General features: G+C 40.1%; 1 protein-coding gene across 1 annotated transcript in view; it reads left to right on the plus strand.

Annotated features, from left to right (window-relative positions):
* Positions 1–25,735, plus strand: part of Cped1 (cadherin like and PC-esterase domain containing 1) — a 255,612-nt gene that overhangs the window by 216,386 nt on the left and 13,491 nt on the right. Inside the window, exons 17-21 of the mRNA XM_028762605.1 lie at positions 2,382–2,518; positions 14,185–14,405; positions 14,648–14,749; positions 15,391–15,478; positions 18,261–18,407. Of these exons, the coding sequence (XP_028618438.1) occupies positions 2,382–2,518; positions 14,185–14,405; positions 14,648–14,749; positions 15,391–15,478; positions 18,261–18,407 (695 nt within the window). The remainder of the gene's footprint in view (positions 1–2,381; positions 2,519–14,184; positions 14,406–14,647; positions 14,750–15,390; positions 15,479–18,260; positions 18,408–25,735) is intronic.

The following is a 25,735-nucleotide window of genomic DNA, read 5'->3' on the forward strand; positions in this document are numbered from 1 at the left end:
TCATCTTGCAAGAAAGTCCTGTTTACATCTAATGAAATTTCCAGAATTTTCTGTTTTCACTTTATTATGAACCACCATGGCATACTTGTGGTCAGGACACAGGACTAAAATCTATTTATGGGCAGCTCAGTGCCAGACACCATGGCAGGTGCTATGCATACTTTCCTTATAAAGTAGTAAATTTAATCATGAAAATATTAAGTCATTTGTCCAATTGAAACAGTGAGCTGCAACCTTGGCTTCACTGTGGAACCATCTGAAAGCATTTTTCGAAAATATAGATGGCTAAGTCTCATACTTAATGTTGCACTAGGGTACACCCTAGGCACAAGAATTTTAAAAAGCTTTCTGGGTGAGATTTGCAATCAACACTGAGTTCCACAAGCTAGCTGGAGGAGGCAGAGCCTGCGGATGTGTGTGCCTCACTAGTCTGAATGATTTCACCGTCACAGATACTCAATTTTGTATCACCTATTAAGATACTGTTGTGATCTCTAATGTGTACATGGTAAACCTCAGATTTGAACATCACTGCTTTTCTCGTAGATTTAGCATTATAATTAAAAGTGTGGGCCCCCGAATTGCTCAAAATTGCTCAAAATTGCTCAAATCCTCCCTCCACTGCCTCTTCAGTGGAAATCCACACAGTATCCATTTTCCTGAATTCCAGCTGGAGAGATGGCAAGATCGTTCTGAGGCTTAAACAAGTTAATATGTTAAGTCTCTTAAATACGACTGGCATGTATAGATATGACTAGCTATCTTTATATTCCCGTGACATTTTAACGTCATAGTACCCATAACGTCATAGTACCCAACACTAACACCTCACTCACCACAATAGATACTTGATTCCTGAAGCTACAATACACTGAAAGTGACGGTGACTAGTCCTGAAAGACAAAGCGCTGGTGGGTAGGCATCAGATAAGGCCATTTTCTGATATTCTCCTTGCATTTAAAAACCAGAGAAAAGAAAAGAAGAATGTGGCAAGGAGACAGATATGCCGATGTTCTTTGAAATTTTAGTGCTTTGTTCTGCTTTGGTTAACACTCTACCTGTTAATGTTACTCTGATGCTCCTCTCTTTTCTTACAATTCATAGTTTCCTCATAGCCTTTTTCCCCCTCCTAGCTACTTTCTCCTAATATGCTGCCACTTTTATCTCTTTCAGTGACAGATCTGTCAAGGCTATCCACTATATTTCTCTTTATAGTTTATTATTTACAATCATTTCAACATACACCAACACTCACACACACAGTTCTGACCCTGAGGTCATGAATGGAATGGGTACTCTAGTCATGTCCGGATGGTTGACATTCTCCCCACTGCAATTTATATCACACTAGAGACTTTGCAAACAGCACCACAATGCAGACTCAGAAAAGGTAGAGAGTTTTATTTAAAAATGTTGCCTTGAGGCTGGAGAGATAAATGGCTCAGGGGGTACAAGCCTAAAAAAGGGGAGTTCAGTCCCTGGAATCCACAATAAAGCTTGACCTGGCGCTGCAGGGCTGTAATCCTGGAGCTCCTCTGGAAAGAAGAGAGGAAAGAACAGGAGACTCTCCCAGAAGCTTCCAAACCATAGAGCCTGGAATAAGCAATGCAACAAAAGAAATAACAAATGAGAATGTGCTGCCTCAGTGTGGCGTGAAAAGACAGTCAGTTCCCAAAAGTTGTAAGGAACCTCTACCTGCAGTGTATCCCCCCACAAATGAATAAATAGGTTTTTTTCGTTATTAATCCGAAGTCAGCAAAACTCTGTCATCCTCTCACTAAGCATATGAGAACACTACTCACTTCAACTAAGCTATGTGGAAACCAAGAGGACACAGCTATGTAAAAAAATGAAAATAGCCACACTCAAAGTTCCATCAATCAAGACGGACTAATAATCAGTCTTGAAAACTGTAAATTATCAAAATACTGTTGTATCTCTCTTGTGTCTAAATTTCTTGAGCACAGTGAATATGTCTGTTATCATACTGGTAACCTAGTCACGGGTTAGGTTTATAAATGTTCGAGGCCTACTGACAACTTGGAGACTCCCACCCAACCTTAGCTGTATAGAAGCTCAAAAGTAAGTTAATGGTTGAGTAGCAAGCAATCACCGGTTTCCTTTGGATTCAGGAGGTTTCATGGAACTCTCCCCACCCCTGGAATCCAGTGTGAACAGTGTTATTTCACAACAGGCCATCATGTTATTCCTCGGCTTGACTAGCAGGAGGCCATGCCAGTCAACTTCCCACTGGATTTATTAGATAAAAATGGTCTTCTCATTTTCATTTCTGTAGTTTGATGACATTGACTTCTATACTTGCAACGTGTAGGTTCACCAGTAGTTTCACAGGCCAAACAAAGTCTTACTATGTTTTCTAGGCCAGTGGATTGTGCCTTGCCTTACTTGTTCAGACAACAGAACCTGTGACTGGAGAGAAATAACCTGGCAACCACACAACTGCCAACATGACATTCTAACCAAGCCAGAACTTCAGCAGTGCCTGAAAGGAAGGAAGGTAGGTTCCTCGGTCAGCCAGGAAAGCCTGGGCTTCTTGCCATCTGCAGCACAGAAGCCAGACCGTTGCATGTGCTAAACCAACTTCTGCCCTCTTGCAGTTAAAGGAAAACTAACTCGATGTCACTTGGCTTTTTGGACCACCTGTAGACATTATCACCAATGATCTTTAATAATTCTTGCTCACAGTGGTCACGTTTCTCCAATTCAGTCTATCTGGCAGATGGAGGATATTAAAACCATGTGCTGTGCTGACCCAATTCCGTGCTGTTTTTGTAGCATGCATTGTTAGAAGTTTGTCATGTCAACAGACAGTGGGCAACTCGGAGCAGCCGGCCTCATCTCTGGAAGCTCTAGCATACAGCACTGCTGAAACAGAAGTCTATGGCTCAGTGCAAGGAGCCAAATGCCCCTGCACGCAGGACTCACTTCTAGAACTTACCAAGGGCACAGTGCTATGTGTCCACTCTAACCTTGCTGACCTTCTCTCAAATTCCTGGGCAGGTCTCATTTGGAGCTCAGCAGGCTGACTTTCGTTCTACTGGGGCTCCTAAGCTGATGTCTTGGCCATACAGTTTCTTCTTGCTAGGCGTACTCTGACTAGGTAGAGCCCAGCAGAACCTTCAGACATGTAAAACTGGCACAGAGGCTGAGATGCTTGGCTGACATCAAGTCAGTAATCTTAACCAGATTTTCAAAGTGCTTTTCGTCAGATGGACTTATCCTCCTGCACCGTGTGTAAGCTCTTACATATGGGCAGGCCCATTTCAAAAGCTGATTTTAAAAACAGCATAGTATGGAATGCATGCCAAATTTTCTGTTAGTAATTAGCCTAAGAAGAATGTGAAGAGGGGCGGGCTAGGGCAGGAAGATAAATGTGCTCTTCATTTCAACAGAAGGAGAGGAATGCTCAAGATTGAGAACATGACCAATAATTAAGAAGCAGTATTACTTCATTTGTAAAAGGGAGAGCAAGAAAACGCTGGTGTAGAAACTTGTCAGCAATATTAAGTGAGCTGTTTTTCTGTGTAAGGAACAGTTCTACTAACTCTCAAATGTTAAAACCCACTAGGCTCTAAACTTCATTAGGGTCAGGGGTGTGTTTGATTCATTACAATAACCTAATTGATGCATATAGTTTGTGATACATAGTAATTATTTCATGAATATTAGTAGGAGTGGAGTTGAAGCTCAGTGGGAAAGTATGAACTTAAAATATATAATGACTCTGGTTTTAATCCCCTGCATCATCAATCAGTTGTAGCGGGTTGGCCTGATGCTGCTTGTATCCTAATGCTAATACTGGTTCATCAAGGCCAGGTTGCCTGAGAGATGAGAGAGTCCCAAGTAGAACCAAGTGATGCTATGTGACCTTGCCCCCAAGTTATTTCTGATTGGTAAATAAAGATGCCAGCAGCTAATAGCGGGGCAGAAGAGGCACAGGTAGAGTTGAGGATTTCTGGGCTGGAGGTCAGTAGAAATTGACCAGAGAGAAAGAAGAAGCGAATGGAGGAGAAGCTACCATGTGTTAGGTGGGTCATGAAAACGTAGCTCTGAGGGCTGGCCAATTGGAGTTAAGAGCAGCCCAAATGAAACATAATAAGTAATAACTTGGGGGTTATAGATAGGAAAGTAGATTCTAATAGCATAGAGGGTAGATATCTGCCAAGCTCTTACGCTGCTTAAGGCTTATTAGAAATAGTAAAAGTTGTGTGTCTTTTATCTGAGAACTGAATGATCGAGGTGGGATAGAAACCCTGGATTGGACTTAAAATTTTCTACAACCATCAATCAATATTTGTTGAATAAGTGAATAAATGAAAATTTTAATTATTCATAATCACAACTTTATGAGGTAGATATTATGTGTGTTGTCTACTTGAGAAAATTAAATGCTCCCAGAGATGGAGCTCACTGGTAAAACATGTGAGCAGCTGTCACTGCACCAACTTTGGCCATGCATGGACTGTATAAGAGAACTGAAGTGGTATAGCGGTGACAATCACCCTTGTAACACCAGCCAGATAGCTCTCTATTCAAAATTCCATTCCAACCTCAGAATCCAGAGTACTGGGCACAACGCCAAGAAGATGTCACAGTCTATTGACCTGAAAAGCAGTTGATGCAAATACAGAGCTAAATTATGTGACTTTGTTTCTCAGGTTCCTCTCTCCATCTGTAAAATGATAAGTACGCTATAACCCTCCACAGTAGATGCATCACCTGTTTAGAAAGGTAAAGATGTTATAGTCTAATATCATAGACTGGGTGGCTCAAATAGAGGAGTTTCTGGACTGGGGAGTCTGAGGTCACTTCCAGTTTCTGCTGGTTGCCTTCTCGTGTCCACAAATGAGAGAAAAGGTGCGGAAGTCACATCCTCTTTTCATTCAGGGAACACCACCATAGAGACTCTACCTTCGTCACCTAGTCTAAACTTGTCACCTACCTAGAGTTCCACCTGTCATGGCCAGAGTGGGTTGTACTATGTTGATATATGAATTTTTATTAGTCATAAACAGTCTGTAACATTGTCTCAGTTGGCTACAAAGCTGGTTATCAGCAACTCTACAAGAAGTGGTGAAAGGGGGACATTTTCTTTTGTGTTACTGAGAAATGTTGGTTATTATAAAACCAGAGAAATCAAAGCTTATATTCAAGTGACTTGAGGAGATGCCTGCTGACTGGCAGGAGAGCACAGAGGGCCTACCATCATGTGCCCCTTAGACTTAGCACACTCAGTTCGCACTTGCCCTCACATGGACATTTTCCCTGCAGACTGATGTGTTCACCAGAATGCTCCCTTAGTTTGTATATAATAGCTATGTACATTAGAGAAGCATTCTCCATTTTGAGCAACGAAGTGGCATCACCAGAATCAGAAAAGTCACCCTACAGTGGTCTGGGGACTATGACAGCAGGTCATCAGAAGTCACCTCATAGTGGTCTGGGGACTGTAACAGAAGGGCATGAGTCAGGAAGACAGAGGCTGTTCCGTGAAATTTCAAAACTCAGTACTGAGAGGCAATGCAAGAATAGGTTAGGTTATCTATCAAACACTCCTATCAGTATAAAACGAATATAAACATACAAACCTGATGATGTACGTGGAAAACATCTAGGTGTAACAAACAGGTAAGAGTTAAGATATACTAAGGTGAAGAAGACATGACAGGAAGACATGGGACATCACCCTCCGGCCTCTATGCACATTCACACGCACATACACAAAACACACATCCACACTTATACTACGTACATACAAAGCAGGAAAAGAAGTAACACACATTTTAGTTTTTAAAATACATGAAATTTATCTCTACTGTGTCAAATATTAAAGAAGACTTTAGCAAAACTAAATATTACATTGGCAACGCTGCTCAGAAACATAGTTCACATGTGTGTACGGATAGCAAGACGTGAGGTAGGAAGATCCTCAGACTGGCAGCCAGGAAACCTGAGCTACATCCTGATTGTACCTAAGCTCTATTCATTGAGTTTGTCTATTATTTCTGCTCCTTGCCTGCAAAACCCTGCACTGCCTGTTATGCCTGAAGTGCTACTGCAGGGCGGAGTCCTACAGATCATTTCCCGTGTTCTGACTGTGGGACGTCACATTTTTCATTCGTCCATCTCATGTTTGCTGAGCTGAGACTCGGTTCCAGCAGAGCATATGCTCCCTCAAAGTTCTGGATTTCAAGTGTAAACACTAATAAGAGAAGTGTTCAATGCGTGAAAATCATATAGGCAGGGCAAAGCCCAGAGGCAAACACTAGATAGATCCATGCGGGGACCGTCTGACAAAGTTGCCATAAAGTAGACAGGCAGCTAGAGAGAAAGTGTTTATAATTAACAGCCAGATAGCTGTCATGTTAGTTTGAAATCGCTCAATTGAGATAGGAAAATAGTTAGGCATAGTCATTTTTCTCAAGAGCATCTACTGTGAGCATCGTATCTTTCAAACCAGGAGGTCACTTGCTTCTCTCTTGCTGAGAGAACCGATACAAATGGCAGAAGTAGATAATGGGGCAGGATTGTGCAGGGGATAGACAAAGGTGGGCTTTAGGTCTCGTGCTCACATGTATTTCAGTTCCCTACAGTGTGGATTACACGGAAGTGAGACCATATCGAAGCATGCCCCCTTTTTACTAGCCTTACCAACCTGAAGACTGTTAATCCATATGAAAACCTCAGATCCTTAACAATGAAAATCCACAAGTTTAACTATTGCCTTAAAGGAGTTTGAACATATTGTATTACAAGAAAAGCAGACTTCTGAGTCCTAATCCTAGCAAGCTTCAGCTTTGAGGGACATGTTGAGTTTTCTTTATCCAAAGAATCAGATATAAAGGCAACAGGATTTAACCTGCCCACTGAGAATAATGGGATAGTTAGACCCTCAAGAAACAGTTTGCTCCCTTTAGATTCTCCAAGTCGCTTTGTTAAATTCCTTTCTGCTGTTACGGTTTCTCTACTGTTTACACGGGTGAATGCTGACACTGGACATGGAAATGCAAGCCCACCTGGTGGGAAGGGAACGGACACTACCCAGTTAAGATTTCAAACGCAGCTCAAGTTTCCAGAAACTTTAACCAAGAGACTCACTTGATGGCAAATGAACAGAGCTGGACTTACCACATATCAGGTGTTGTCTTTCGATTCAGCAATGTTGAGTAGAAGAAGCACAGGATGATGTCTCAATGGGAAAGCAACAAGCATCAGAGCAGCTGAGAAATTCATATATAAGGGTGGGGTGGAAAAATGTGGAACGCCTATAAAACTTTAAACTAATTTTACCCAAATCATTATTTCATCTGTGTTTATGTACTTGTTTGTTTTGTGATATATAATAATAATAGCTATGGTGAATCAAAGTAAAATCAATTGAAAAACTAGCGTGTTAATCATAACTGTATTTCTACAAATTGATTCCCATCTCTCAATAAACTGAGTGGAACTTTGATAAGCATGGGTCAGCAGGATTCTGTGCTCATCATGTGAAGTAGTCTAGAAATATCACAGATTTATAATGGGAAAAAATCAAATTAATTAAAGAGCTTTGCTTTGTTTGTCAGCTGAAAACAGCTCAGGTTTCAAACCAGAAAGAAAAGGTCTGAAAGAAGAGTCCAATTAAGAGAGGGAAATAGATGTTGCAGCTTGGTAGGACTGTTGGTGGTGTCCCTCCTTTAGAACAATCCAGCACAACTGTTTGTCTAATACCAAATGGTCACCCTGAAAACACATAGAGCCAAGTGACATTAAATATACTGAGAAGGTTGCATTTTTTATATTTAGCAATATGCACAATATTTAAAGAAAAATATTTATACATGGCTGATAAACAGAAACAGTTGATCAGATTTTTTTCAAAAGGCTTTTCGTTAGCTCTCCCTCCCCATACTCCCGCTTTATCCTGCCCTCCCATTCCTCTCCCATTCAATCCTCCTGTTGGACTTTCCCCTTTATCTTTTTACAGCATTTTATTGTATTTCCCATCCTTGGAGGATCCTCTCCTCCTCCCTGATCCTTTTCTAGCTACCTATCCTTTGTGGTTATATGGATCAATTTCATTTTTCTGAACAGCTGAGTAATATTCCATTCAGTAAATGTACATTTCCTTTATCCACTCATCAATTCGTGGACATCTAGATTGTTTCTGATTTCGAGGTATCATGAGTAAATATCAATGCAGCAAGAGGCAGAGTTCTTTGGGTGTACACTCAAGGGATGTATAGCCTGATCCTGTAGTAGATTAATCTTCAGTCTTTTGAGGAATTTTTACACTGATTTCCACAGTGCTTATTTGCTACTTCAGTTAGCATTCCCGCCAGCAAAACATGTGTTCCCCTACCCTGCATCTTCACAAGCATTTGATGTTATTTGTTTTACTTATCCTTGGAGGAAGATGAAATCTCAAAGTGTTTTTAATTTACATTTCCCTGGTGGGTAAGAACATTGACTTTTTTTAAGCGTTTCTCAGACATTTGTGTTTCAACTTGTAAAAACTGTTGCTTTTTTCTATATACTAATTTTAAACGGGTTGCTTTCCGGCTGTTTGATTTGTTGTTGTTTTTCCTTCTCTTATTCTTCCTCTTTATCCTCCTCCTCCTCCTCCTCCTCCTTTTCCTCCTTCTCATCATCACCCTCCTTCTTCTTTTTCTATATTCTAGATATTAACCATCTATTAGATGTACAATCAGTAAAGATTTTTTCCCATTCTATAGGCTCAAATTGTGATATCCTTTGCTGTACAGAAGTTTTTTGTTTTTGTTTTTGTTTTCCTTTTAGCTTGAGGAGTTCTCATATATGAATTGTTCTTAAAGCCAAAGCTATCAGTAGCTTGTCCTATATCAATTCAAGCTTATTCCCTACTTTTTCTTCTACTAGGTTCAGAGTATCTGGTCTTGTATTTAAGTCACTGATCCATTTGGAGTTGAATTTTGTGCAGGGTGATAAATATGAATCTATTTTCATTCTTCTATAGACACCAGTCCAGTTTGACCAGCACCATTCATTGAAGACGCTATCCTTTCTTAATGTGAATTTTTGTCTTCTTTTTCAAAAATCAGGTGTCTCTAGGTGTATAGAATTATGACTGTGTCTTTGATTCTATTCCATTGATTAACATGCAAAATTTTAAGTAGTGTTTTCAAGTTACATAGGATTTGGACATTAGGGTGTTTAAATTTTTGGAGTTTGGCAGACTTACAATGTCTTCAGTGACACATGAATTGCATAAGGATTACATAACTCATTGTCTCTTGTTAGTCTCAATAATTGGGGTGAACAAGAAGGCATGAATATTCCCCTTCATTATATCCAGTTAAGAGTGACTTATGCAAGATGGCCTCCTTCATTGAGAGGCCGTAGAAAGTGACAGTAGAGACTATTGGCCCTAGGTAGAGGGAATAAATCTATCTGCCGTTGAACAGCTGTTTGGTTTTTATTTTCTTGCCCAGTTTTGTGTGATTGAGAGTGGGTTGCTTAAATTTCCATGTTACACGTATTTTTACGTCAAATAGCAACTTGACTGTGTATGCTTAGCCAATATAATTAAAGTGAATAATTGGGAAATGTTCATTATAACCATATCAAAATTTACAAAGAAATATTTAGTTGAGCTAGATTTTCATTATGACCTAAACTTTATTAACCATCTCACTTGTCTCAGCTGCATATCACAGTTGAGTGGCCCCTTGTCTCATTGACAGATGGACATTTACCTCATGAGAACCTTGCTTCTCAGTCTTGAGGCTCCTAAGAATCACAGTGGGGCCCAATAAACAAAACAACTGCTTTAACTTAACTAGTTAACTAGCTTGGGCACACTTTTGTGCCAATCAAGTCACTGCAGACTTATATAATAGAAAAATGGGTCTGGAAAGATGCCTCAGCAGTTACGAACTCTAGTGACTGCTCTTCTAAAGGACCTGGTTTAGTTCTCAGCACCCACAAGGCATCTCACAACTGTTTGTATCTCCAATTCTAGGGAATCTAACACCTTCCCTAGACATACATGCAGGCAAAACACCAACAAACATAAATTAAAAACAAATCATTTTTTAAAAATTAAAGAGTATAACAAAAGAGTAAAAGCAAACAAAAAAAGGTCTACTTTCCTGGCACTTAGCAATGCATGAAGTGGTTTATTTACCAGATCCCCATAAGATCATTGAGTTCTTAATTTTTTTTTTAAATTTGGGTTAGAGGCTAGTTATTTTAGCGTTTTATTACCAAAGTTGATTGTTGTTATAAATTCTTACTTTTTTCTTTTTGAATTCTTATGCCAACCAATATCTTTGCACATCAGTGTAAGGCAATAGTTTTCATGGGGGGGGGTGGAGGGTTATTTGTTAACTCAATAGACAGATACAGATATTTGTTATGGTAATGTAAGCCTTTTAAAATGAAAAGTATTCTTTAAAGTAAATAACTTGTTTCCTCCAGTCATTTAACAAAACTGAATTATCTAAAATGCATAAAGATTAAAGATGAATCATTTGACTTAAAGACCAGCCTGTAATTCATAGTATTGCTTAATTGTGCTCTGTGTACCGAATGAGCTGATGGATTGAAGTTAAGTGTATTTCCTTAGTAAGAACACAAACTTACCTCTGGTGAAGCTTTTTCTTTGACAGAACAACTTTAACATCGTGGCTGAATGTTTTAGTTAGATTTTATCATTTCTAACCTTTCCTAAATGGAAAGGCTTGGATGAAATAACCCTCCAGACTACTCTTTCCTGGCCTGTATCTTGACAACTATCTAGCACCACCTGCATTAAAGAGTAATGTGTAGCAGAACTTGTTTGCTAATCAAGGAGCCTACAGTGTCTACCAATTTGCATGTAGCTCTTACTGGTTACCAATCTGCTATGGAGACTCCAGTGCCCCAGTGAGTGTTCAGAGTAGAGGATCATTGCTTCAATTCTCCAGCCAGGGTTCTGATTTTCAGTGATAGTTGGCTTGTTGAGGATGGAGAGAACCAGCTGGGGCTTCAAGACTTCTTACTTCTGCCATGTTTGTCTGTGTGCTCATGTACACTGGAAACATAAAATGTGATGCTCGTCTTTCTCATGCTTTGATACCAGCATACATTCATATTATACTCTCTGCCTGCCATTAATAAGTATTTGACATCTCACTTAAGCCCTGTGGTGCTGTTCCTTCCTCCAATTTACACACAAGGAAACAAACCTTTGTAAAAGAAACACAATTTATTTAAAATATTATCTAGTTAGTAAAGAGTAGAGCCCAGGAATTTTGAAATAGGGCTAATTTGCTTCTGATGTGCTTTGGTGGGCTTCAGATATAACCACATGGAAAAGACTGGAAATCTGGATGTGTGGGTGATGTTCTTGCTGTAAGATGTAATTTCTTTGACTTGTCTGAGGTTCCACATCTCTCTGTAATCCACAGTATAGCTACCTAATACTTGAGATACTTAGTGCAAGGGTTACTGACTTCCTGGGAAAGACTAACTTCAATACAGAAATGAAAAAGAAACAATGAAAAATCTTTAGTTTATTTAGCTGGCATTTGAGAGGATAAGACAGGGGGATCATGAATTAGAGGCCAGTCCAAATGTTATAAAGCCCCTATCTTAACATAATAACAAAAGGTTCTATCTCAATGATTCTCAACTTAGTGTTCTGAGTTGACTTGTGTCATTGCCATCAAATTCATATGCTGAACTTCTAAGGCCTAGTAACCCAGAAAGTTCTGATATTCAGACATAAGACCATTAAAGTGGCAAATAGGATAACATGAAGTACCAAATCCAGGATGGACAGAGTCTACATAAGCGATTAGGACACAAATGTGCAGAGGAAGACCAGGGAAAGACAGAGAAGATCATCATCTACCAGCTGAAGAGTCCTCCAGAAGGAAATAATCTTGTCATCCCCTTGGATTTATGTTTCTGGTTTCCAGAAATGAATACAAAACATCTCTGTTGTTGAAGCTACTCTGTCTGTGGTAAACAGCCTCAGTAAATGAATACAGAAAGAGGTAAGTCATTGCTACTTCCTGAAGAATTTTCCTGATGACTCAAAAGTCCTCTTGAAAAGCAAGAAGTCTCTTGAACCTGGTGCCACAAACTTGTAATCCCAGCCATTTGGTGAGACTTAATCAAGAGGTTTACAAGCTCAAGGCAAGCCTAGGCTATACAGCAAATTAAAGACCAACCTGGGCAACTTAGACTCTGTCTCACAATGGAAAGTAAGGAAGGGACTAGAATAGTTCAGTGACAGAATGCTTACCTAGCGTGAGTGAGGATCCGGGTTGAATCTCCACCGCTCAAACTAAATCTTTTTTATTTTAAGCAAAAATTTAGACCATAAAACCAAATGCAAAGCCCAGCAAGAATCAATTGGATTTATTCCACTATTTTATTGTGCTGGAATATTTCCACTCAGTGAAATTTGACTGAGATCATCAGTGAGAGGGGAGTCTGCTGTGCCCTTCTATTTAGTAACCACATTTCTGACAACAGTATTGCATCTGGAGCAGCTTTCTAGGATTCTTCGCAGAGGTACCTCAGCAGACTGTGGAAAATAGTAGCCTTTGCAGGTTCTTAGTAAATTCACTGTGGGTGTGACTATGGGAACTGGTGACAGTGTGTGGGGTTCCAAGTGTGACAGAGGGAATATGTGCATCACTAAGAGACAAACCAAATCTCAACGAGGAAAAAATAACTGAAGAATGAGTTAAGTCTCATCCAAAAACACTCAAAGGCAATTGTCTATGGTGAAAGTCATATTACATTCAAGTCACTAAGTACTTTTCACATGTACACATGGCATTGTGAGGGAAGGCGGACTTCAAAATTTGCCTTTCAAATACTTCTTGGTAGGATACAGTGGGAAAGATACATGTGCAAGTAGCCATAGCATCACATAGCCTTTGATAAAATCTATAATGAAGCTAAAATGTAATGGACTTGCAGAATACAGAGTGAGTCACTCTAGCTGCGAGACTAAGGGAGACCTTTGTCAGGAGAGCCATTTCTGTTGGTTCTGATGCTTGACAGGCAGGATTGTCTAGGAAAGAACTCTCGAGGCAGATGGATTAGCACAAGGGAAAAACAGATGTTGTCGGATACAAATCATGTTCCATGAGAAAGCCTAAGTCTGCCCCACTGATACGAGGAGATGCAATGAGAAGGTAGGCCGCTGACCTGCGCTTGAAGTCAGAAAGCCTGGGTTTGGGTCTTGGGTTCACTATTTATGAGATTTATGACCCCAGTCTTCCCAGGTCTCAAATTTCCCATCTGTGGCAATTTCCACAGAACAGAGACTATTAAGCAATAAAGTCTCAGTCACTGTTAGCTGAACCCAAATAGTTCAAAATTGACTCTGTAGGCAGTGGTGAGTGGATATAATTTTGGGTATGGAAATAAGAGATTGCTGAATGAGTTGGTGTACCAAAAAAAAAGTGAGTGGTGGGTTTACAACAGTACAGCTTTGAGGTAGTACGAACCTGAGGCTGGGCTGTTCTGCCAGTATGACAGACCTCACTGAAAAACAAATGCCACTAGGACGTGCAAAGTCGGGTGAGAAACACTGCTCAGAAAGACCCCAGTCCTGTGTGTGTTTCTTTCTTTCTTTCTTTCTTTCTTTCTTTCTTTCTTTCTTTCTTTCTTTCTTTCTCTCTCTCTCTCTTTCTTCCTTCCTTCCTTCCTTCCTTTCTCTCTCTCTCTCTCTCTCTCTCTCTCTTTCTTTCTTTCTTTCTTTCTTTAAGTAATGGCATACTTTCTGTGGAGTTACTTCTATGGAGTTACTTTAGTGGGTTCTGAGTTTGCACATCTATCAAACATAGATTGAAAATCCTAAGTATCCCCAGAGTTCTACAGTACAACATGGATTTCTATGTCAGTAAATCTTGTTACCTGATTAGACGAATATAATTAAAGTGATGGATATAAGGGAGATAGAAAAATTGGAAATAACATGAAAAGAATGCTTTACACATTAACTAGTCTATCAGGAGATGATATCATTACTAAAAACATGGAAGAGATAAATAAAAAGTTTGAGGGATGTTATGATGGGGGAGATGTTGCTATTAAGGGCTAGCCTTCAATTAGATATGTTTATGTGAGCATTTATTAGAATATTTTTATTATACACCATGCAAACACCTGATGATGACAGATATGTTTTCTTTACAGATTCTTTTCATAGGAGACTCCACCAACAGAGGGATGATGTACTATCTAATTGAGAGACTGAATGACACGCTTCAGGAGTGGCAGAAGCTGCATGGCACTAAACTCTACCCCAGTGTCAATGATGGGAAGACTCCGATCAGTTACTCCTATTATCCCCAGTTCTGGATAAGCCCTTCATTGAGACCAGCGTTTGAGAAAGCACTTGAACATCTCTTGCAAAGGTACAATGGAACTACTATGAATGGCAAAATGCCACCATTGTGCCGTCATAATTGCACACGGTATATTGAATGTGCTGAAAAGCTTAGATACCCACTAATGTGGCTGAAAATGAACTGCAAACGACAAGGAAGTCTTGTGATCAGGAAGCCAGACATGGTTCATTGAAATGTGAGGCGATCCAGTTAAAATGTTTACCATCTGTTCGAAAGCAACATGTGTTGTTTTTCTTTCTGGATTTCAGATCTCAGCCCCTCGAGAATACTGACCAGACGGTATTGGTTGTTGGTGGTGTCCAGTGGCTTAATTCCAATCACCTGCAAATTATTCACAAGGTTTTAAAGAGGTAACTGTCTGCAGCCACTGTCATCGATGTCTTCATCTTTTCTTTGAAAGGGCCGTTTTCATAACCAAGCCTCATCCAGGGCTTATTGAAAGGGCAAGTTTAGGATTTAGAATTAAAACCTAAAGGCGAATTTTGCAGTTTAAAATGTTTTTATGTCTAATCAGGGATCTTTAGCATTTTAATTTAAACTTTCTCCGAGATCAAAACATATTTTCTGGTCAGGTGTGGTAGCACATACCTGTAATTCAAACATTTCCAAGGTTACCCTAAGAGGATAGTGAATTCAAATCAGACAGGGACTACTGAGTAAGAGCTTGTCTCAGAACAAACATACATGTATATTGAAAGTTTTGATAACCTTGTCTAAAGCATTCTCATTACTATATAAGTGATTCTTCAGATGAAACAAAGTAACAAATATATTTAAGGTAGATTATTATCATTACTAAATAATATCCATGAGCACACAAAATTCTGTCTACAGAAAATCTTATTATGTGAAAAATCAATAAAATAGGAGTTTAGTTCTATATAAATGTTCACATTCTAAAAGAATTCTGTCATATATGCTGATGTCATTAACAAGCAGGTAGAAATGCATCAGGTGCTTGTGACTTTAAAATTCTCATCATTTTATTCAGGGAAAACTTGCTGAATATCCTAGTGATCATCAAAACGTTGGGGATTGGATTCCACCTGCCGGCAGATGGAGTGCATTACTTAACACAGGTGAGGCCATTTCTCCTTAGGCCTCGTGAATTTAAGATCCCTGATAGCAAAGGATCCAACAGGCATTCTACAATTCCCATCAGCCTCCATAAAAATCAAACCCAGTATAATTCCAAATACATCCTAACGCTTCCTGCAGACCAGAAGACTGTAGCCCATAAATGTGCTATAAATTATGGGCTGCGTTCGAGGGAGAAAAAAAAAAACCTAAGCTGTGCCAAGCAGCACTGAATGTGTAGATGAAAAGCGTTAGAGGATATATTAAGATACTTTCCCTTCTTCATGTTCATGCTGAAACCACAAAATGAAGTTATCGATAACAGTGAATCTCTTGGAGGACAGTATATTAAGTGGTGTGTGTGTGTGTGTGTGTGTGTGTGTGTGTGTGTGTGTGTGTTTGATCATTGTTTTCCCCAAGTTGGCTATCCACTAATGAAAGGCATTGGATGCCTCTAGCCAGTCCTTAAACATAGTAAATTTGTCTCAGTACTAAATAGGAAAATAAGCAAATAAGCACAGAAGAGAAAGATATCTGCACGTCAGAGAAGCAGCTCTTCCTACTCAAGCACAGAGACTAGCCCAGGTGGATCCACAAGCGCATGCGCAGAGTCGTGGTTCAAGCGCTTACTGTCCGTTTGATATGTAAGCAAGCTAAGATTGCTTTTTGAGTCTGTCTTGAGCCTATCTAGCTTTTACAAGCACAAAGCATAGGATTCCCCCTCTCCTTCCTAGAAGCTTTGTTTTCCCAAATGCCAAGTATCCTGTAATACAGGAGAACTGTAGTCAACATTAACACTCCAAATCCCGCATAGTGAGGACATCTTGGGCTTGGGTAAGTTAAAGCAAGTTGAGACATTAACTTCTAGTCAATAGAAGGATTTAGGATCATTGAAGATCAGGAGAAGGGACTTGGATAGTTTTATGCTGTCAGTTAGGAGTTGGAGCCTTTTTAATATTACTCATAGGCTGCGATTCTTTCCAGAGACTCAAATAGCATCGCATACCCCCAGACATTCCTGTTATGACGTTGGTCCTCACAGCTGCTAGTACTGCTGACCTTCATTTACATTTAGGTTGTTAGCGCCTATCCATTCATCGCAGCAGGCGTGTCTTCTGCACTTGCTCTATTGTGGACCCCGGTTAAGATTCCACCTGCCCCCATAGCTCATCAGTCTTTACAAACAGTGAAGACAAAAGGTGGGAAGAAGACAGGTAGAGAAGAGAAAGGAACCGGGTACTATGGCCAGTGATTCTGCACATTATTCTGAACTCTACCATATACTCTCATAGCTGTTCAAGAAGGGCCTCTGGCTTGCTTTGTATACTCATTCCTTGCCAGCAGAGCATAGGTATGCGTGCACAGGAGAAGAAGGTTGTGTGTACACACACACCAAGTGTGCCATGCTCTCAGTGACTTCCAGTCATTTAGATCAATGCTTCGTCTTCATGGACCATATTCTAACCTCACCTGGGTAACTTCCAACCACCTGTCAAGTGTCAACTTTAGTGTCACTTCCCCTGGGGCCAACCCTTCATGAGGTTTCTCTATTCGTCGACATTATCTTAAAGAAAACACTCTTCTCTGAGTGCAAGTTTAAATTAAGCACACAGAGACCTGCAGAGACAGCAGAAAAACATACCATGTTGCTGCATACCACTTCTTTTATCTTGCTGTTGTTTGCCTTTTCTAATAAAAAAAAAAATCAAGCATTCCCATTACCTTTCAGAGATGGGGAAGGGGATGGCGATTCCTTCCCTGTGTTAGTTGGGAGGATTAATGGAGTAAGAGGATGTGCTGGGGAAATGCATAGAACAAATAATAGGAAGTCCCAGGGAGTAGACAGGAAGCATTTGCACTGCGCTGCAAAGAATTTCATTCAGTTTTCACCGTGTAGCCACTGAACAGCCAACATATTGAAGGTTGAATTCAACACAGTGTCTGATATGAAAGGAGAAGCAAGTAGGCTGGACAAGGGAAGGGCAGTCTCACATTGAAGGCAGGGTTTGAGAAACTAAACCAGGCCACGGGAAGGTCTTGGAGTAATTGATGACGCTGTCCCTCCTGGAAAGGGTGGACTTGAGCTAGAACCTCAGCCAGTCAGCAACACAGTAAGAAAGGAGGGAGGAACGTGATCCAGAGAAGCAACCGCTGGAACCCTCCCTCAGGTTTGCTGCTTCCCCCAAACCACACTCCTCCTCCATGTCCATGTAGCAGAGTTCTTCTGGAGTCTTTTCTGGAGGCGTCATAGTGCCGCCTTTCCACTTCTCCTGGCAGGGAAGATGTGTTTCCCCCAATAAAGGATTTATTAGCTGTGGATATATTCATTTCTCCAATTAGAACATTTGTGTTTTACAAGCACAGACCACACACCATGTCCCCTTCCATTCTGTCCTTAGCAAGAAGCTAAGCAAAAATCAGGTGTCAGCTAATACTCGAGTGGCTTAATTAAATGAGAATCTAAGTAAATGAAGGTCTGCCTCATGGTCAAATACCAGTTTTCAATTTGAGAAGTTTAAATGCATTTATAGCAGTAAACTTAATTGTCTATAGGTAAGGAAAAATTCAAAACTATGTATCTCTGTAGATACTCATTTAGTTATGCTGATGTTTTGAGAAAAAATAGAGGACATCTTTATTTTTAAAATTGATAAAGATTTCATCTCCAATACAACCAGTCTTGATAAAAGAAGATGCTGTTTACCTAACATGTTTTTTTAGTTACTAAGGCATAAAATAATCCTCAGCTAATAAAAGCCCTATGTCTCTTGCTTGGCAATGCAGAGTGAAGTACGGAATTTATATAAAGAAAATCTGAGCATTCTGGAAGCTGCCAAAAAATATGGCTATGAAGTAGTAGACACATTCGCTATCACAATGGGACGACACAAAGAATTTCTGCAGGGCAATTGTGGATGCCATTTCCATGAGGTATTTGTCTGCACAGGCTCTCAGAGCTGTGTAGCTTTGGGTTGCTGGGTTTGGTTTTTGTTTGTTTGTTTGCTTGTTTATCTTATACTTTTAACGTATTGCCTGTGTTGTTTCACATGAGAAACAATTACAGTGAAAAGGAGACTAAGCGGCCACCAGCATTGTGAAATGAGGCATTAGAAGTCAGTGTTCAGACATGGAAAACTCAAGATCGTCAATGGTTGCAGGCAGGAAGGGAGTCTGAAGAGGGCTTCCTTCTGCAAAAAACTTCACACATCCCTTGCACCTGAAATCCCAGTGAGTTTATTAAGATTTCCCCCCGCCCTCCCAGAAACATCAGGGCAAGGTTACTTACGGGAACATGTGACTCGGGATACTAAAAGCTCACCCAACTCGAGTGATGCATCATAGAAATTGCATTCTCAGAGTGCCTGGCTCAACCTCCTGGCAGCTCTAACATAGTCTCCTCCCCATCCCCAACAGGGTCACTGCTGATTGGAGATAGTAATTGAGAATCCTGTAGCTTTCTGGGATTCTTGAGTTTCGGAAGTTTCTTAGCTGCTTGAGTTGTTTGAATCACCCACCTCCCTCTAGTTGGGAATGCTTCAGTTCAGAAGAAACAGCCACACCACACTTGGAATCTGAGCTCCCTTGTTAACCCTTGAGTGAATGCAGGTCCCTGGAGACTCTGCTGGCACTCAGAGGAAGGGTACCTCAATTTACCTTCCCATCAGATCTTGATTTTCTCCATTTGGTCTTCCTCATTTGGTTCCTTTTGCAATCCAGAATACATTTAGTCAGCTGACGAGTCAGATGGAATTATTTCTGACCCTGTTTATTTACTTAGATGACGTCACTCCATCTTTATCCCCAGATCCTCAAAATATCCAAAAGCCATTAAGACAGTGCCTGTTCTTTATGCTGTGCTAATAGATCCACATCATCTTCTTAAGCGACCAGTGACACTAAATCTCAGAGAAGTGAGAGCCAGAAGCCACAGTAGGAAACATCTAAGTTTTGAACTATCAGCTTGAAACTTGGCCATATTGTTTTAGAACAGATTTTAAGTTGTAGGACACTGTGTGTCTAATTACTTCCACAAGAAAATATATCACCCATAGAGTATGTGTCCTATTTATAAAAACTACATGCTTAGAAATACAAGCCTGAGTAGTTTAGAAGAGAAAAACAAATAAACAAACAATACAAAACACAATGAACCATCCCAGGATCATGGTGTATCACAAAAGCAAGCCAATCATCACCAAACTCAAGGGAAATGGGAACTTTGAAAAACAGCATACATTTTTAAACCTCTTTTTAGAAAATGTTTACTTATTTATGTTTACATAATGTGTCTTCAGTTAGTACACTGGAGGAAGGGAGCGTGCTTTTCTTTCTCCGCCTTAGAGCTCTGAAAGACTAACAAGAAATTGTCCTCCAAAGACGGAGAACACAGCTCCAATTATAAACAGAAGATGTCCTTCCCACATGATTGTATTACATATATCTCCTGCCGTTTACACTAATAGTCCTGGAATTTAAAAACCATACACACACACACACACACACACACACACACACAGATTCTTTGAACTGCCCACAGTAGAATACTGATTTATAATTACTTCTAGCAGAAACTCTCTTTAATTTACAAAAGAAAGATTTGAACACGATAGGTAAAATATTTCACTTATGAGGTTATGATGTTGTCCTTCAGCCATCACACACACATGGCGTTTTGTTGACGATACTCCTAAGGTTTTGATGGCAAGCCATGCGCGTCTCCCACAGATGACGTCAGCTGATTCCCAAGTGCCGTGGTCCAAACTCAAGCTCTCAGGACTGCAATCAAATCAACTTCCGGGGCATTTGCCTTTGTGGCTGTAACATGGAGTTGATGAGATCATCTTTCTCAAACTCATTCACTGATCATGGACATGATCATTCTTTTTTATTTTTTTAATCATTTAATTCATTTACATTTCAAAAGATATCCTCCCTCCCAGCTACCCCTCCACAAACCCCCCATCCAATCCTCCCTCTCCCCTCTCCCCTTTGCCTCTATGAGGGTGCTCCTCAACCCACTCACCTACTCCTACCTCACCCCTCTAGCGCATCCGCTTATGCTGGGGCATCAAGCCTCCCTCCCTTCCCATTAAAGTCAGGCATGATCATTCTTTAAGGGCATTTTGAAGCCTTGGTACTCAGGCCATCTCTCATAATGACACTGACATTTTAGAATCTTTCTATAGTATCACATATTGAAATGTAAAAATTCTGCTTATTATCTTCTTTTGCTTTATGTTCATGTCTTATGAGACTAGCAAAAAAAAAAAAAAAAAAAAAAGTTCACCTGAAAATAATAGAAAAGAAAACCAAACAAGAAATGTCAAGAATTTGGGTGCAAGAGTTTTATCTTCTTATACTCAACTAACCAATGCTCATGTACAGTGAAGGATACTTTTGGGGAGTTGATATAAGCATTGCAATGAAAAATTAACATCTCATTGCTATGTGGATAGGGTTCTACTGCCGACATGGGAAACCCACTTCTGTGAACTCTGCCTGTCACAGGTGAAAGTGACGGTCTTGGAAAGCCTCTTTTGTCTGTGAAGGGACCAAAAGAGAACAGACTGTCACCATGAACCTATAAGCTGTTTCCAAATAGTGTGTATGCAGTTTGACTCAGAAGTCTTCACTGACTGGCAAAGCAGGTGTTTCTTTTTATGGGTGGGAATGGAATCTTGTGTTCTCAGTGTTTATGCAGGACAACAAACAGAATCCTGGGAACTCTTGCCCAACAGAGGATTCAGATGGTGCCGTCCGTTGTATAGCAAACATCTTCTGTGAAAAGCAGAGACCTGGAAACTATTCGGAAATATCAGCCCAAACCTAGCTGCAAAAAGGACAAACCCACAGAAATTGCTGGGTGGTTATTAATTAGTCTAACCAGTTGTGCAGTCCTTATGTAATACCTTCAATGTCTGGCAAATATGACTGCATCTTTTGACTCGAGCAACAGAAAGAAAGCATCTGGCTTAAGACCCAATGGGTTGCCTTGGTATGTAGACATGGAAAGGAAAGAGGAAAGTGTGTTAGTTCTGTTAGAGACATTTTCTCCAGGATTCTTTATTATTTGACCTAATTGGATAAACAACATAATGGAGCTTAGAAATATTTCTTTCTCGTTCTCCTTCACATTTCAAGATTTAACATCTAAACAGAATGAGGAGGACTGAAAATATACAAAATATCTGTTGTGAGCTGAAAATGTAACTCAGTGACAGAAAATTTGGTACTTGCCTAGTGTGCATGAGACCCTAGATTAAATCCCCAGTACCACAGATACACACACACACACACACACACACACACACACTCATAAGCACACATATAACCACATTTCTTCCACATATATGCACATACGCATACCTAACACACATACACACACAAACCCCTTACGTTCATCTGTCTAAAACTACAGTAATAACTTTTGAAGGAAGAAAAAGAACAAATAAAATGAATACATATCTGATATGAAAAAAATCCCAGAATTTAACTGGCAGCATAAATTTTCTTTTTGTGATTTTTAAAAACTAAATATAATTACATCATTTACTCCTCCCTCTCCTCTCTCCACCCCCCCCTTTCCTATGCCCTCTTCACTTACTTCCAAATTTACAACTCCCCACCCCTAATTAGTATTGTCACATATACACAAATGTATAAATGTATAAATACAACTTGCTAAGTCTGTTTAATGCAGGTTGTATATGCATAATTCTAGGGATGACCAATTAGGTGCTCATCCCTAGGGGAAGATTTATTCTCCCTCTCTCTACAGTCAATAGTATCGAGTAGTTCTTTGTCTAGGGGTGGAGTCCTGTGATATTTTTCACTCTCCACTTTACTGTGCCTATTGGTGTTATTGTCATCATTCAGGTCTTGTTTAAGCAACTCTGTTGTTGAGGTCATAGGTGTAGGTTCCCTGTCATTTCTAGGAGAAACAATCACATAGCTAACTTCTTGGTTCTCTGGCTCTTACAATCTTTCCACCCACTTCTTCCATGATCTTCCCTAAGCATTAGCTGGATGGTTGTGTTGTAGATATGTCTGTTTGGTCTGAGTGCCCACATGATTGGTTGGTCTCTGCATTTTGATCGTTGTGGCATGTTGTAATGATCTCTATCTGCTGCAAAGAGAAGTTTATCTGTGAGTACAAGGAAAAGCATTTAGAATACAATTAGGAGTTATACTGGTTTAGTAAAGTAGTTGTAATATGTTTCTTCTCTAACATCCATGACTCCACCAGCCCTGGGTAATTGATAGGTTTGGAGTAACTTTCATGGTTTTCCCCCTGGGGAGGTTGTGTTGCCCTTTAAGTCCAATCACACAGGGGTTGGTTACCTCCAAGATATGAATACTACTATTGCTTCTTTAGGGATAGTTTAGCACAACCTAAGCATTCAGAATAAATTGCTATGACAATATTCTCAGAAAATGCTCTTAAGTACTTTAAGAGCTTTACTACTGTTAGGAAATCAGCTGGAGAATGCATTACAGAACTAAAAAAAGAAAATCTCTTAAGTCATATGTCCTCAAAGATAAGACTCAAATCTCTTTGAATTTTTGTTCCCATTAGTATGGCCTGTACTGCCATTTACAAACTAGTGTTTTTTGCTTATCCTTCCTTACCAGTTAACAACCCAAACAAATTGGTTACCAAGTCCTGTTTACATATGCATGCTCTTCTAAGCCTTTGCCCTCTATTCTGTTCCAAATACAGCAATCCTGTTTATTCTTTGAGGCAATCATCCAGCATTTGTTTAGTGAGTCCATTTCTTGAGCTAAACAGTAGAAAGTAAAAATAAATAAGGCATATTTGCGCCTAGTCTCATATTACTAAAATGTAAGTTATAAAAACCCATATAGCACAATATATAGAGTAGCATGTTAAGGATACGTGGAGGCCATAGTGATTACACCAAAAGATGTATAGGATCTGGTCTGAGGATTGAATGAAGCTCCTCTTTGAAAAATAAACAAACAAACAGAAAAACGGAAACAAAATCATAAAACAAACCTGCTTAGTTGGATTGTGGTAGAAAACTGGCCTTAGCCAAGACCCAAGTATGCAGGCCTTTCTGACCCCATGGAACAAGAAGAAACTCTTGAAATAAGCTGCTGTTCTCAGAGAACAAGGAACACTTCTGGATGTGGTAGAGCATCCGTGAAAAAGAAGGACTGGAGAAAAACAGTCATGGCCCAAATCATGGTAAGAGCTTAGCCTTGAAACCTGTAGGTAGTGAACAGCCACTGAAACTCTTCCAGGAAAGAATGAGGTGGTAGTATTGTTTTTTCTGAAAAAGTTATAACCGAAGACCTGATCGACGTCTTTAAAATATTCACTGCTCTTACAGAGAGCCTGTACATCGTTTCCAGCACTCACATGGTAACTTACAAGCGTCCACAACTCCAGTTCCAGGAGACCTGACTTTGACTAAATGATTGTGCCCACATGTTGCACATTCATAACTGTAGGCAAACACTCGTGCACATAAAATAAAAATAGATACATCTATTTTCAAAAGTTAGGGCATCTAGCCAAAGAGGGAGGGGGGATATGGGGAGAACTAAAGCAACTTAGAATGTAAGCTAACTTTTCCAGAAGTCAGATGAGAAAAGGTAAAGACCTCCTCCAAAGAGCGCAGAAGTGACAAGCCTAAGACAGAAGTGGATGAACACAAGCTATTTTTAAAGAGCATAATCTATAGGTTTTATCTGTGGAATGAAGGCGTGGGAAGAATCAAAGGGGATTCCTAACTTGCATGACTGATTAGAGAGCTGAGACATCAAGTGAGACAAAGAAGAACCGAGAAGGGATCAGCTTAGGGAAAAGATGACGAGCTCTGTTCTCAACATGTTGCCTTTAAGATGCCTGTAGGACATCCAGGTGGTGTTCTGAACGAATGGACAGTTGGATACACAGGTATGAAAAGCAAGGAGCAGGTTGAGACTGGAAGCAGGATTGGGAGTCATCAGTAAATAGGCAATAGTTGAAGCCATAAAAATAGATCAGGAAAGACTTGAGGAAACATGAGCATGTAAACTTAGAGCAGGAACAGTTAAAGGCAGAACTGTAGTATTGTTCATACAAGTCCATGAATAGTGCCCTGGAAAGCCAGAATTTAAAAATAAAGAATCATCAAGACAGAAGCAGCAACGTCAAATGTGGTAGACACTTCATTTCAGATAAGGACTTCAAATCCTCATTGTTTGGCAGGGAGAAGGTCCTATCTGACATTGAAGCATAAAATAAGGTACTGGTGCAGGAAGGAAAGGGCCTTCAATTGTAAAGATAAAACAAATGGGAGAAACAGGATTTCAGAGGCCTTTTATCTAATAAAGAACAACATTGGGAGAAAAATGTTGGAATTAGAAAAGAAAGGCATTTGTCATGTTTGCTTACTCAAGAGAAATTATCAAGAGTCAAAAATACAGATAAGATTGAGGCTGTTGGGGCAACGCCTCCCTCCACTGAGATGGGCAAGAAGCCAAAGTCACTGGTGCGAGGTGGGAGAAGTGTCTCTTTTTTGTCATTTATTTGTGATAGATTATATTGATGTTTTCAAATAATCGCTTCCAGTTTCTAGTTCTAGGGAACATCTTTCCCATTCCTGTACCACCCCTTCCCTTTTTACGAAACTGATTCCAGATAGTTGCTGCTGCATAAAATAACAAGGACTCATTCTATTACCTGCAAGCACATTCTCAGGTTTTCTACAAGTGAATTAGACTACAGATGTGTCAGTATAGCTAGAAAAGTGACTGAGCATGAGGTCCACAATGTAGTCTCCAATGGAGGAGTTAGAGCAAGGACTGAAGGAGCTGAAGGGGTTTGCAACCCCATAGGAAGAACAACAATATCGATGACAACCAACCAGACCGCCCCTGCCCCCGCAGAGTGCCCAGGGACTAAACCACCAACCAACGAGCACACTTGGAGGGACTCATGGCTCCAGCAGCATATGTAGCAGAGGATGGCCTTGTTGGACATCAGTGGGTGGAGAGGCCCTTGGTTTTGTGAAGGCTGGATGCCCCCGGTGTAGGGGAATGCCAGGGCAGGGAGACAGAGTGGGTGGGTGGGTGGAGGAGCACCATTATAGAAGCAGGAGGGAGGGGGATGGGTTAGGGGGTTTCCAGAGGGGAAACTGGGAAAGGGGATAAAATTTGAGAAGTAAAGAAATAAAATAGCAAAAAAAAACACATAAAGAAAATAAATAGATAAGAAAGAAAGAGAAAGAAAGAAAAAGAAAGAAAGAAAG

Source organism: Grammomys surdaster, unplaced genomic scaffold, assembly GCF_004785775.1.
Source record: "Grammomys surdaster isolate TR1022 unplaced genomic scaffold, NIH_TR_1.0 134, whole genome shotgun sequence".
Classification (NCBI taxonomy): Eukaryota; Metazoa; Chordata; class Mammalia; order Rodentia; family Muridae; genus Grammomys; species Grammomys surdaster.